Genomic DNA, 15,623 nt, shown 5'->3' on the forward strand with positions numbered 1-15,623 from the left:
ACTAAAATAAAACCAACTTCATCGATTCAATGTCCCAAAACTCACCACCAAAGGAAATTAGGATCCCACTTTAGATTGTAATGAAAAAAATAAAGCTGAGGTGTTAGTATTGGTCTTAGATTCGAATAGTATTTTATGTAAAATATATAAATTTTCTTAATTAATTATCTAATTTATTTGTTAGTTAATTATTTCATTCAGTCATTATAATAATTAAATATATTAAAATTGAAAAAAATATATTTTTCTCAAAATTTGTAAATTTTAATACATTAAAGGAAAAATTATTGGAAATCAATAATGGTTAAAAAAAATCTAAATTGAAAATACAAAAACCTTTTAAGAAATTGTTTAAGTTTTAGTTTGTTTGGTATGGATATTATTATTAATATAGGAAGACGTAAATTTGAGTGCAACGCTCATTATTCTCTTATATATGAGTTGAAGAGGGACTATACATAATTTTAGGTATTGCGTCAAACTATATGTAATTGTAAATATTGTATTAATAAAAATAAATATGATCAAAATCTATAATAAAATTATTAAAAAAATACATAAGAAAAAGTAAACAAAAAGAAATCAAACTGAACTATTTTTTGGTTGATCCAAGTACTTAAATTTTGATTTCGTTATTGAAAATATTACTTGTGGTTAATGTCATTAAAAAAATTCTCAACCAATCAAAATTTACCACGTAATCATCTCGTTAAAATGTAGTTGAATAGAAATTTTATTTTAATATTTATATTAAAAGTAAATAATAAAAAATTTACCTCTCCCCCCACCCCGTCCACTGCCCCTCCACCGCCTTCCCCCAGCTCCGTCCCCCTCCCTCTCTCCCTTTCCGTAGTTCAATTGGGCAATGATTTTATTGAGAGTTGTATCACTCTAATTATCGTTACTTGAGAGCATTCAAGATTTCATTTTCGGCAGATACTGAAACTTTCATTGAAACCTCCAAGATTTCATCTTCCTGTCTCTCCCAAAAACTTGTGGGTAGCAAGCATCTGAGTTGAGCATTTCAACTCTAAAAATATGGACTACAAAACTCTACCCAAAATCCAATCCCATCGAAAACCAAGCTGAGTCTATTGACGAAGTGTAGCTGGTTGAAAATTAGACTTGAAAAGTCACCATCACACAAATATCCAAAAGCGCAGAGGATCAATCATTCTTTCATAATAAAAAGTGAAGCAATTTTCTAACCATCTCAATCTCATTGCTTAATTAAAAAGGATACGTTCTATCATTGCCTCGCTTCTCAAGTCCCCGGCTCCAAACTGTAAACACCAGATTAGGTTGGAGATATATGTTGTTCCGAGTGACAATGTCCAATATATCGGCCCACTGCAGTCGGAGATTCAAATCAATGAATCAGAAGACTTGTTACAGGATGACAAAGGCAGTCTATGTATGGAGAGAGAGGGAGGGGGAAGAGGTATAGGCATGGGCTGGGGGGAGGCAGTGGCGGGACGGTGGATGGGGTGGGGGAAGGTATTTTTTTTATTTCGTTTAATATCAATATAAATATTAAAAATAAATTTTTTATTTAATTATATTTTAATAAGATGATGATATGGCAAAATTTTATTGGCTGAAATGATTTTCTTAACCGCATATGTCGACGTCAATAAGGAAATGAAAATTTAAATACCCAAATTGATAAAAAAAAATAATTTAGATATTTAATTCAAGCAAACTTAATAATTTAAGTCCCTCCTATTCAATTAAACTAAAAAAATTCGCTTCATAAAATGTAATTCAATATGAAATTGGTTAAAAATGATAAATGATGATGTTGGAATTTAATTTTTAAATTCAGGTAAGTTTTTATCTAAGCATTGGTTATAACTTTGTAAACAATTTATAGATTTACTATTAGTTTTTTTTACCCGAGTGATTAACGGATAAAATGTAAATAAATAGAAGATTAGGTGCGTTTTAACGCATTCGAACTCATGTCTTTCTGTATAGACAATAATGTCGATAAGACTTAATCAATAATTTATAACAATTAAATTTTAAGCTCTATCAAAAATATAATAAAACAATATTAGGGGTGCAGGATGAGAGTAACATAATTTAAACCTATGTCAAATGAGTATCTAACAAGAACTTTAATTATCGCTCTATACTAGTTAAGATATCATTAAATTTAAAATAATATTTGATATAAAGTTTTTAAGCTCCACAAATAGGTCAAAAAGTTGGCAAGTGTCTTATAAGACTTTAGTAAAATATTAAAAGAAAAAACAGTTGATAATTTTTTTTAAAGCTGCTTGTGGAATTAAAGAAAAAGTAGATTGTTAGTGACACTAACACTTAAAATATTTGTTATTTATACATAATTTTATTAAATAGTAAATTAAAAATAGCATAAAATAATTATTTTAAAAAAATAAAAAGAAATTAAATGCAAATCTAAAATAAGTTTGAATTAATCATTTATAAATATGAATAAATTTGATCTAAAATTAAATGCTAAATTAGCCATATATGCCAAAAATAAAAGTTCATTCACTAAATAGGCCCTTTTTTTTTTGAAAAATTATGAAAATAGGCTGTTTTTTGAGAAAGTATGGGAAAGTGCATCCAGTTGAGCGTGCTTTTAAGTTATATTTTCCGACTTTTTAAATATAATTAGTTTGTTTGATCAAATGGTTAAATGTTAGTGATTTTATTTTTAAATCTTAGGTTTGATTTCTCTCCTACTCACATTTATATTTTTTATTTCATGTTGTTTCAAACTTTTTTTTAATTTTAATTTTTAATTCATCTTTTTAATTAATAACTCTTTTATTGGTAAAATCAAATAATAAATATGTAATTATATAATAAAAATATATTTTACAAATATCATTATGTTAAAAATATTTGAAATTAATAACTCCTTTATATATAATATAAACATTAACAATTTTTTTATATATATTTCTTTATGTATAATATTTATATGTCAAATATTTATTTTCGTCACATATATTGTGCGTATGGTGATTTCTAATGTTATACAATGAAATAATTATTTCAAATAGAATTATTGTTATTATATATATAATATTTCAAATATCATTGTTTTTTCATTTACATTGTGGGTATGATATTTCAAATATTTTTATATGTGAAATATTTCAATTAATTATTTCAAATATTATTATGATTATATGTGAAATATTTTAAATACACATAAAAATATATAATACTAAAATTTACCACGCTCATGATATGGATTGAAAAGTAAATATCACACATATAAAAAATATATTTGCAAAAAAATAATCATATTTTAAATAATTATTTGATTTTATGAATAAAATAGTTGTTAAATAAAAATATGAATTTTTTTTTGAAAACAATATATTTTTTAATTAAAATTAATAAGAAAAAAGCTTGAAACAACATGAAATAAAAATTACAAATGTGTTTAGGGAGAATTGAACCTGGGACTTAAAAATAAAAACATTAACATTTAACCATCTAATCAAACAAACTACTTATATTTAAGAAATAAAAAAATATATAACTTAAAGGAAAGTGCGTCGACTTATCTTTTAAAAATTCGACCTATTTAGTCAATAAACTTTTATTTTTAACATATATAATTTAACCCTTATAATTCAAATCTTTTTACGTATAAATTATATTAACCTCGTGTAATAGCTTCATCCATGGCTTAACCTATAAATGCTTCTCCTATGAACCCAATAGGGCATTATTTTCATATAAATCTATAATATTAGATGCATTTGATTTTAGAACTTCACAAAATTTAACAATTAACCATGATTAGCTTTCATTTCAACTTGAAAGAGGCCCAAAATATTATAGGAAAAATGCACAATTACAATACCTATGTCCAAAAGGCCCAAGCTGTTATGGGCCTATGTTTATATGGTTCTAGCTTTTGGGCCATCCAACATGCATGTCGCTGAACTCTAAAATCTTACATCAATTTTTTTTCTTTTTTTCTTTTTTTAATTCAAGAAGATATGAGTTGGAGTGAATTTATTTAAGGGTTGGAAAGAGGTTATAGGTAATTTAAGGAATCCTATAAAAAAACTTAATGGCTAAAGTATGTAATAAGTCCTTATACTTTTTGAAAATTTAAAATTTAGTCTTTATACTTTTATTTCTAGGATTTGAGTCCCTCTACTGTTAAAATTTTTTATTAAATTTATTGTGTGATATTTTAAAATAAAAAAAATCACTTGATAGTCACGTAAATTAAAAAATGATATTGTAATGACCTGAATTAACAAAAAAAATGTTAACATAAACCTGAATTTTAAAATTTGAAAAATAGATAACCTAAATTCTAGTAAATAAAAATACAGTGACTAAATTCTAGAATTTTAAAGAATACAAAGACTTATGACATATTTTAACCAAATTTAATATGATATTTACTGATATAAATTTTCGTTTTTTGGTGTAATCTATTAGACAAAATGATTTTAAAAATCAATTTAAAGCTATATATAGGTGAATGTAACTAGCAAGTCTTATTATAAGGACTAGATTAAACTAATCAATTTAATTTATATATTATAAAAACGAAACAAATAAGGCTAAAATGGAATAGAGTTTCCATTTACTATTTAAAATATGTCATTCATTGTTTAATAGAATTATGTTTTCAAAACTTCTTATGATTCCGTAGATAAAATATTTTGTTTAGAGTTCAATAATAAATGAAAAAAATTATTTTTCATGTAATTTTTAAACAATAAATGGTATGTCTATGATGATTTAATTTTCATTTGATCTATTTAATAATATAGGGACTAATTTAATCTAGGGTAAGCTCAGAGGCGAATCTAGAGGGGCTGGCAAGGGCTCCAACCCCGCTAACATGGAAAATGGTTGTTTTGGCTCTTTAGAAATTTTTAAAATTTTAAATTAGTAAAGGTAAAATTACACTTTGGCCGCCCTAAAATTATGAAAATTTAATTTAATCCTTTAAAAATGATAAGATATAAACTATTAAAAATTAAAATTTCATTTAAGCCCCTTAAAAAAATTTTCAGGCTTTGCCCCTGGGTAAGCTACAAAAATTGTCACTTTTTTGTTTGCCTTAGATTACATTTTAGTCATTTATGTTTGAAATTTTATATTTTAATCACTTATGTTATCGTCTTGTTACGAACTACGAAGTAGTCACTCTACCATTAAGCTTTGTTATCTCCCTAACAGCAATTCTACATGGCAATCCAAATAAGTTATAAATGTCAACTTAGATATCCAACTAATGGAAAAGAAAACTAAAAGAAAAATAAGACGAACGATTTTTCTTTTCCAGTTCAAGGTGTAATGAATTAAATTTATTTAATTAAAAAAACTATTCTCGTCTCAATTAAATATTCAAGTTGGCATTTAAAACACATTTGGATTGCCTCGTAGGATTGCCATTAAGGAGATAATGGCGCTTAACTACAGAGTGATCACTTCGTAACAAAACGATAATGTAAATGACTAAAACATTATATTTCAAACATAAATGACTAAAATGTAATCTGAAACAAACAAAAATAACTATTTTTATATTTTACCCTTTAATCTAATACCTAGAGTGAATTTATAGGTGCATTCACCTATATACAAAACACTATAACTTTCTCTAGATTGCTTGACTTGTAGTAATATATATTATTAAGAATTTAGAACATATATGAAAATTGAAATTTCAAATGCTAAATTGAAAAAAATTACATGATTTAACATATTTTATGAATTGCTTCATATTCTAATGGAATAATTTATTTGTTTAGGTTGAACTCTAAAGATTATTTTATTATTTTAAATAGATTAGAACTTTTAAATATTATTTTTTATATTTGTTGAGTATTTCAGAGTGTGTGTCTTTCGAAAGAGATTAAATCATGTATTTATATGATATAGTTATTGTTCATAAATGTGATTTCGTAAGTAGGTTCTCATGTATGCCGTCACGTACTCTACTCTAGGGTTAACACGTGTTTTCTAGATATGGGTTCGCACAATATAAGTTTACCTACATGGTAGTGCAAACCCACATCCTATTGTCTATAGAAAGATATGTGAATACCTCACATGCAAACTCAAAGTACGAACAACATAATGTACGAATCAAGACTCAAACAAATAATCGAATAGTGGCTGAATAATAATGAATACCAATATTGACATTTATTTTACGGTTGAAATTATACCATTTTTCTTGGATCTTACATATTTAATTTCTCTATTTCAATTTGTTGAAATTTATTCTTTGTATGTTTATAAAGTTTCAAAATTTCAATCTTGTGTCAGTAGATTTTATTTTATATTATATGGATAAGGAAAATTGTGTAATAAGTTGAAATGACAAACCATTTTTTATTAGATTATATACACTAATTTTTTAGAAAAAAGAATGAGAAATTGAAAACATTCAATTCATGTGAATTTTGATAATAAATAAATTTATTAAAATGTGAAAAGAAAAGAAGAAAAAGAAAATATTTATTTTTTCAGTCAAATCAAAATGTTGGGTGACTTGACTTGTTCAATGTATAAAACCTCAGCTTATGGCTTGCTTTTTCAATCTATACTCTGAATTTTCTTGTAAGCCATTTGGATTTGCTTAAAATATTCGAGTTTAGACGGTCTAAAAAAAGTTTGCCCGAGTTATGACCGGTTCAAGCTTATATTTTTACTTAAATTCTCTTATTTTTTAAGCGAACTTTTAAATTAAATAATCTAATCCATGTACATGTAGCATGATACTGAAAATAAGATGTCTATAAGTTTATTTTTATATTAAAACTTTAGTAAAAAGGTTGATTGTTTTCATGAATAAAATTTTTTCAATTTTAGATTTGAAGAAGGAAGGTAATCTTTATATTTAGAATCATTAATTTGGACTTACCTTGAAACTTTTTAAATCTGCTTGCATGATTATTTTTACTTTTTTTCTTTTTAAAATCAGATTCGAAAGAATCACAAATTTGCTTTATAAAAAAAAGGCCTAACCCCAGCAATTTCTTGCGGCCTTCCTTAGAATCTAACTGGAAACCAATGCCATGATGCCTTTGAAGTTTGAACCGACTAAAAACAACTCAAAATAAATGGTAAAAAAAAAAATTATCTGGATTTTTATTGAAAAAAGAAAATCGCAAAAGTCTACTTTTACTTGGGAAGCTTCCTCCATCGTCAAACAAATGACTCAGCCATCCCTTCCATTGTGGCTGCCCTCAATGAAACACCGTAGAAATCAACTCCATATTTGGAATTGGACCCACCCCTTTTTCTTCTTCTTCTTCCTCTCATTTAAAACCCCACTGCCTTGTTTTTCTCTCACTCTCTCATCCCTCTCCAATGCTCCTTTCCTCACCATGTCGTACACCACCCACCATGGAGTCTTCTCGCTTTTCTTCTTGCTCTTCCTGCTCCTCTCCCCGCCGCCGTCCTTCGCACAGAACTTCAACCAAGACGAAGAAAATTACGCTCGTTTCAGCCCTTCCATGGCCGTAATCATCGTCGTTTTGATCGCCGCTTTGTTCTTCGTGGGTCTTTTCGCCATTTATATTCGGAATTGTTCCGACGTGTACACCAACAGACAGAGCATCCGCCCCGTCGCCGGGCGTTCATTGCGCGGCACGCGTGGGCTGGACGCGTCGGTGATCGAAACTTTCCCTATCATGGTTTACTCCGAAGTTAAGGGTCATAAGATCGGCAAGGGAGCTTTGGAGTGCGCGGTTTGCTTGAACGAATTCGAAGACGACGAAACGCTGCGTTTGATACCCAAATGCGACCATGTTTTCCACCCTGAATGTATCGACGCTTGGTTAGCTTCTCATACCACTTGCCCCGTTTGTAGAGCCAATCTCGTTCCTCAACCAGGTGACCCCGTGAGTCAACTCACTGCATTAAATAACACTGCCGTCGAGTTAGACCTTGAGGCTCAGAACAATGGCAGTAACTCAGAACCGGAAGAAGAAAGGAGCATAAATAACAACGCTGTTAATTGTCAGGTAGAGGCTCAAGTGGCTTCGGAGGTTGAAGTGAATAATTTGAATGTAACTTTAAATAGGAACCGTACACGTGGATCAAGATCTGGCCGTCCACGTAAACTTTCTTTCTTGCGATCTCACTCGACCGGACATTCTTTGGTCCAACCGGGGGAGAATACAGATCGATTCACTTTACGATTACCAGTTGATGTTCGGAAACAATTAATGAACCGAAAGTTGAATCGGGCGACAAGCTTAGTGTTGCCCAGGGAAAGGAGTTCACGCCGAGGGTACCGAGCATCAGAAGATGGAGGGAGTAATAGAGGGAAACTGGACCGTGGTGCCAAATCGGACAGGTGGGTTTTTAGTATGACGCCACCTTTTTTTAATAGAGCATCTTCCGTGAAATCACTAAAAGTCGCTGCGCATGATGGTGAAGGGACCTCAAGTAATTTGCCGGTTGGAGCAATGGCTAACTCAAGCCGTCCTCCGGTTTAAAGGGTTTATTTATCTTAATAATTTATCAATTGCTATATTATAACTTAAAAGCCACGTGCTTTGTGTAGATATGTACATTGTCTATGCAAATGATTTCTTTATTATTAATCAAATTTTGGTTTATTGATTTTAATTTGGTTTTCTAGGGCATATAAAACATTAAAAATCACAAATATGGTAGACCAAGTCATTAGGAAGATGAGGTTTCTAAATTTATATTTTATTTATTTACCTTATTTTCTTAATAAAAAATATGATTTTATATTAGAATCTAATCAAAGCCTTAAACTTTTAGGTAAATATATAAATTATCTGGATTTTTATTGAAATAAAAATTTATTCATTTCTGCATTTCAAAAAAAAACAGATTTTTTTTAAAAAAAAAGTTAATTCTTAAAGAAAAATATGATCTAAATGAAAAATTATTAAAGTCAGGTGACTCAAATGAATGTACAATAAATTATTTTTCTCAAAATGAAAACATTTCTTAATCATAGTGCCCTTATTACAAACTTCTTTTTCAGTGCAAAAAGTGAAAATTTATGAAAGTTTAGTGACCATTGTGTAATTTACTCTTTTCTTTATGAAATTAATTAATAGCATATCTAACCTTAAATGCAGTGTTCAAAGGATGTCCCCTTTTTATCACCATTAATTAATACGTTGGGTAAAAGCAATTGAGTCAAAATATGAATGCAAAATTGGAGCTGAATAGGAAAAAACCTGAAATTACCGATTAATTTAATTTAATTTAACAACAAAAAGTCAACTTCTAGAAAATTTGACTGACTATGAAAAAACTCAGGTAAAATTATGGATTTAATCCTTTTATAGTTAGTTACTTATAATTAACACTTTTAAATATTCAAATACTTTTTTTTCTTAAAAATATGCTTTCCAACTTATGATCCCGATATGGATTTTTTTCTTAATAGAGTTATTTAAAAAAAATCCACACCAATATTTTTAAAAAAAATTTTGAGCAGTGTTAACTATTTGAATTAATTGATAACATCATAAAAATAGGGATAAACTATAATAATAGTCACTTTTATTTGCTTCAGATTATATTTTAGTCACTTATGTTTAAAATGTTACATTTTCGTCACTTACAAAGTGGTCGCTCTACCATTAAACTCTGTTACCTACGTAGCAATACAAATGAATTTTAAATGCCAACTTGGATGTCCAATCGCTGGGATGGAAATAGGTTTTTAATTAAATAAATTTAATTTGAATTGCCCCGTAAGACATCCAAGTTGGCATTTAGAACCCATTTGGACTGCCATATAGGATCACCATTAGGGAGGTAATAGAGCTTAACGGTAGAGTGACCACTTCGTAACAAAACGATAACGTAAGTGACTAAAATGTAACATTTCAAACATAAGTGACTAAAATATTATCTGAGGCAAAAAAAGTGACTATTTTTGTAGATTACCCCAAAAATAGATTGTCTAAATTATATCAAATTAAACTAAAAAATTAAATTCATAATTCAAAGACTAAAACCATAAATTAACCCAAAGATCATAATCATATAATATTTCAAGGTTTGAATTGTATAATTATTTTAATTTTTGGGAAAGTGCTGCTTTTGAATTATAAAAAAAGTATGCTCTTATCAACATATATTAAGCTTGGCTTCATCAACACATACAACTCTTTTTCCTTAGGCTACAATAAACAACTTAAACATATATATATATATATATATATATATCTTCTTGTTGATAAAACTAAACTTCAATATGCTATACTTCTTTACTGTATATATATAAATAGCTCTGAATGGTTACTTTGGTAGTACGCGTATTGGCATAACTTGGTTGCCAGCTATTTTATTTGCTTGAAAGCTCAGTAAAGTTGTACTCTTAAAATCATGATTGATGATTCCATTATGAAGAGAATCCCATTAAAAGAAAGAGCTTCTCTTAGCTTTCATTTTCACCCTCCATATCCTTCATGCTGCCTTTTGTGGTGTCTACCATAGCTGTCAGAATCTCAAATTAGCCAAGAATATTAGAAAGTCTTTAAACAACATTCATATCACTTGGATTAGCTACTTAGTGTTGCTTAAAAGCTTTCTATATTTGTACCATTCAGAGGTTCGAGATGCAATTTTATATTTCTTAAAAGTGGAGGATAGAACTTTAAAAATATGTAGCACTCTAAAAAAGACACTACTTAATTTACGTGATACGAGACTTATTTATTATGTGATGATTTTGAAAATGTATACTACTCTAAAGAAGGCATTACTTGATTTATGCGATATGAGAATGACTTAATATGTGAACAATCTTATCATCATAAATCTACATTAATGTAATTAGTTGGTATAAAAAAGATTAAACTTTTATTTTTGGTTGTTGATGCTTGGATCAGACAAGGGAGGAGCTGTGGTGGTGACCGACGGTTCGCCAAGCTTGAGGTTGGGTGAAGAGTTGCTATAGGTGATATATCATTTGGTGGTTTGGAGGTTGAGGTGGAAGGGGGAGAGAGAGAGTCCCCTCTTATTTCAAGGTGGAGCGTTGGCTTATATACTTGGGTTGGAATCTCAATGTGTCAAAGGTGGTAAAGATTTGACAGGACAAGTCTAAATAAGACAATTAAGGTGACAATAAATAGGTTGTCAATCATGTTGAATGATCTTGATGTTGTAAATGATGATTGAGGCCTATCTGTGTCGCTTGACTCTGAGGAATCTTCTTAAATAGTTTCTCGAGAAGCTCCAAAGGAGGTTTTTTGGGGAAGGATTGTTCACTAGAGATGGTGTTTGTCCTAATTTTTAAAAAGTGATATTTGAGGGTTCTGAGATATTGTCTCGAAGTGTAGGGTTAGAGGTAGAGCCAAGGGATTGACAGGTCCCCCAAAATGGAAAAAAATTATTTAGACCATTTTATATTGTATAAAATTTGAAATTAATAATAATATAATTACACTTTGACCCTAAAAATAATTAAATTTTGATTTAATTATTTAAAAATTATAAATATATAAACTAATAAATTGTAAAATTATATTTTTACTATCATAAAAATATATAATTTAATTCAGATCCCCTAAAAAAAATTTCTAACTTCAATCATGATATAACAATAGTATTTCAAATTATGAAAATTAACAACACAACTCATGTTAAATGTATGGTGAACATCTTATCTAATTTAATATGCCTAAAATTTGGCTGCTCCGGCATTTTACATGTATGTGTAATTTTGGTCGTTAGTAGCCGGTCTATCGTTTATTAATATCATATTTGGGAAAGATATCTGGGTATATAGCATACCTTTCATTTTATTTAGCTCACCTGGTCTAAAAATGTGCCTTTTATGACTGAATTTGAAATTTAGTCCTGTGTTAAATTTTAAAACTCAAGTTTTTTTAATTAAAAAAATAGTTTTTTAAAATTATAATCTACTCATTAAATTATAAATATTTTTATCAAATTTTTTACTTTATATATTGATTAAACTACTTTCATATGACATGATATATGATTAAAGTTTTTAGAATTAGATTGGTGGTTGAACTGGTTTATTCAATTCAATTAAATAAATTATTATAAAATTTTTTAAAAAATAGAGAAAATTGATTTAAATGGTTCAAATCATCGGTTCAATTGATTTTTTTAGCCCAAGTCAATCTGTTCAAGGCCAGTTAGGGGCGTAATTAGGGGAGCTACCAGGGACCCCCAAACCCCTCCAAAATGGAAATTTTGATAAAATTTGATTTGATCCTTTAAAAATTATAAACATATATGTTATTAAAAAGGTGAAATTGTATTTTTACTATCGTAAAAATTACAATTTAATTTCAGCCTCTAAAAAAAATTTTCTGGTTTCACCCATATAACTATTCCAATCTATTATACTAGACTGGTACCTCGGTTGATTTCTAATTCAATTGGTTCGATTCGATTTTAAAAATAATGCCAATTGATGAAAAATAATATTAAGATAATTTTTTTCTTTACTGAAAAAATTAACAATGTGAATAATTGAAATAAAATTTTTAAATAAAAATATTTCAAAGATTAAATTTTAAAATTTATGAATATAAGGAGTGATATAAAATTTTGACCACAAACGACGAAGAATCGAAGCCATGTTAAATTTGAATGGATGGTAAGAGGAAGGTATGAATGTAAGGGGCCTTGCATAGCTGCCGAAGGCGTAGTTATTATATTCGACGCCCCATTAATTAGGGAATTTGATACTTCTAGAATATAAACTTATATAGTAATCATTATCAAAGTTTAAAGCAGAATTTTGACTTTAAAACAAAAACAACAAAAAAGAAAAAAAAGATGAATTTTGACTTATTTCTATATATATATATATATCTTTTGGTATTATTGAGGGAAGTAGTATATAGTTTTCGCCATTAATTTAACTGTTTATATATATATACATATATATATCTCCAAGATATTTATTTGAATGAGATGAATTATTAATTTTTCATATTTATAGGTCCATTAAAAAGTAAATATTGACCACAAGTTTTAAAGTTAGTCCATATATAAGACAAGAGTTGAACACTCGACCATTAGTTAAAGTAAGAATAACTCTTACCATCTCACTTAATTCCTATAATTATATCATGACTAAAAAAAATTATAAAACCACTAATTTCAAACAAATAAAAATAAAAATATTATATTATCAGGACTAAAAATAATTCCAAACACGTACAAATCAAAACAGAACGAGTCTTCCAAAATTTTTACGAAGATTCCTTTTCTTTCAGTAGAAAAGTTGGCCTTGTAAGATACGTAAGAAGATTTAAGTTAATTAAATTATTAGCATAGCAATGGCAGTAGATAATGATGTTTTAAAAAGTTGTATGGAACCCAAAACAAATTTTAATTCGTTGTATGATTTACTAATGATTACGATTACTACTCTTACAATATGATTAAAATATCAGGCGAAACGGCCCAACCTCATTAAAATTTTAAGTGTCTCCAAATTCTAAATTAATCCTTAAATTATTAAAATAATATAATTCAATTCTTTCATCATCTTAGTCCTTAGTTTGAGTGTTCTATTGAGAGATTTTTTACTCATTTAGGAAGTGTTTTTAAAGTGTCATTTGCTCAAAATTGACGAATCCCACAACACGTCAGTATTACTCTTGATGGAGGATTTTGTCTTCCAACTATGTTAAGATTTTGAATGCTTGAAGAGGCATTAGTGGTGGGTTCACAAAGTAAGAACACTTCACTTACACACAGAGTAATGTGTTTTTTTTTTTTGTTATGCAAGTATGCTACCACTTGAGCTAATAATGTTAAATGTCATATCAGATTTGATATGAAACATATTTAAAATAGGTGAATCAAAATTTAAATACATATGTATCTACTTCATAAATAACTTATATCTTATGTGTGTTATTAAAATGAACGAGAGTTATTATCTTTTAACATGACAGATCTAAATTGTTCATATAATATACACCAAAGTTTATTTACATGAAAGAGACCATATAATTTAGAAAAAAATAAAGATACAATAAATACCTACCATCGACAATAAAAGACAAGCTTTGTCAACATGAACAAAAGCTTCAGCTTCAGCAAGAATAGAACAATTCTAGCACATTGACAACCAACTTTGTTACAACTCAAATACAACATGTCTAGGGCAACTATAAGCACCTATGAGAACTAGCCTTGGAGGGTCCAAAGTTGCCACAACTCAAGCATGACATATTTAGGGGACTGCAAGCACCTATCATGATAAGAGAACCATCATCGAAAGGTCCAAAGTAGCAAGCATAATCAATAAGAAAATTAAGCCTCCACAAAGCTAAAGAGGATGACAACAAATCTATCCCTAAAAGCACTTGAAGATGGAAATACTATTTGCAAAACTAAAACTTGGATACGATAGGACAAGACAAGACAAATTCACCATTTCATAAGAAAAGGGAAGGCTTATTAGATAAAAGAAAAAAAACAAAAAACTCATAGGACTTAAAACAATGACTCCAAATCAAGATGTGGAATCATTTCATATTTCAAAACATCTTCAAAATAGAAACAAATCAAGGAGCCGATGAAGAGCCACCATTTGAGAGCCAACCCATTTTCCAAGAGGAATTGCTAGTGGCTAATAAAGATTCAGTGATGACAGACACCAACATCTCTCCGTCACAACCCATGAAAGTAGAAAAGATAACATCAACAAACTAAAGAAAGGGAAGACACTTGGAGTGAAGTAGGAGAAAAGCATGGAGATGAAAAATGAAGGGGACAAGCAACACCGGCCAACAACTGAACAACCGCTCACACAACATTGAAACATGTTTTAGAGGCAATAGGTGGGTCAAAAAGAAAGTCCTAAGATTTTTATTTTGTCTTTTAATAAATTATATACGTAATTTTAAAATTTTGATCTAATATTTTTTAATATACATTCGATCTAGAAATCTTGACCAAAAAAATAAAATAAAAAATGTAGAAACCCTAAAAACTTTTTTTTCTTCGACGTTTGCTTTTTCTTTTGTGTTTTGTCCAACAGTAGTGGTAGCTTTTGAGTTAGCTACCGCCTACTTTTTCTCTCTCCTATCAATCCTCCCTTTCTTTCTTCTCATTTATTTTATGTGTTTTCTCTATTTGTAGTTTGTAGATTTATTTTGTGAGTATTTTTGTTGTCTTCACTAGTTGTGATTGACATATTACGGTGCTTGTCGTCGCTGAAACTCCACCAACCACTAGAAGTCTATTTTGGAAAGTGGGTTTCTCTTTGCCGAATTCTTAATTTGTTTTTGTTTTGAGTATTTCATAATAATAAATTATTTCACTAGTTAGTTTGGACCCGTGTTGTTTTAAGTTTTATATGTTTTTTTTCCATTATTTAATAACTCTTCACTTTTAGAAGTTTTTGTTTGCTCTTGTAGCACTTTTTTAGTAATACTTATGCATGTAGTATTGCTTTTGCAAGTGATTTTAGAGATGGTTTTGCCACTGTCCTCTCCAATTTGGTAGATGATTAATTATTTTGTCGATTTTTGCCTACCGCTTCAGACTATCCAAGGCGGATTTTCTTATCATTTTAAATGCTTATAATCACTTCAGATATATGGTGCTTGAATTGTTACAGATATTTGTTGTTTTTTCCCCCCAAATTGGTCTCATCT

General features: G+C 28.8%; 1 protein-coding gene across 1 annotated transcript; it reads left to right on the forward strand.

Moving 5' to 3' along the window:
- Positions 1–7,024: 7,024 nt before the first annotated feature.
- LOC107887734 (E3 ubiquitin-protein ligase ATL6) lies at positions 7,025–8,604 on the forward strand. The gene has a single exon (XM_016811969.2). The coding sequence runs from the start codon at positions 7,089–7,091 to the stop codon at positions 8,469–8,471; it is 1,383 nt and encodes a 460-aa protein (XP_016667458.2). The 5' UTR covers positions 7,025–7,088; the 3' UTR covers positions 8,472–8,604.
- The last annotated feature ends 7,019 nt before the right edge of the window (positions 8,605–15,623 follow it).

This window comes from Gossypium hirsutum, chromosome A11 (assembly GCF_007990345.1).
Source record: "Gossypium hirsutum isolate 1008001.06 chromosome A11, Gossypium_hirsutum_v2.1, whole genome shotgun sequence".
Taxonomy (NCBI): domain Eukaryota; kingdom Viridiplantae; phylum Streptophyta; class Magnoliopsida; order Malvales; family Malvaceae; genus Gossypium; species Gossypium hirsutum.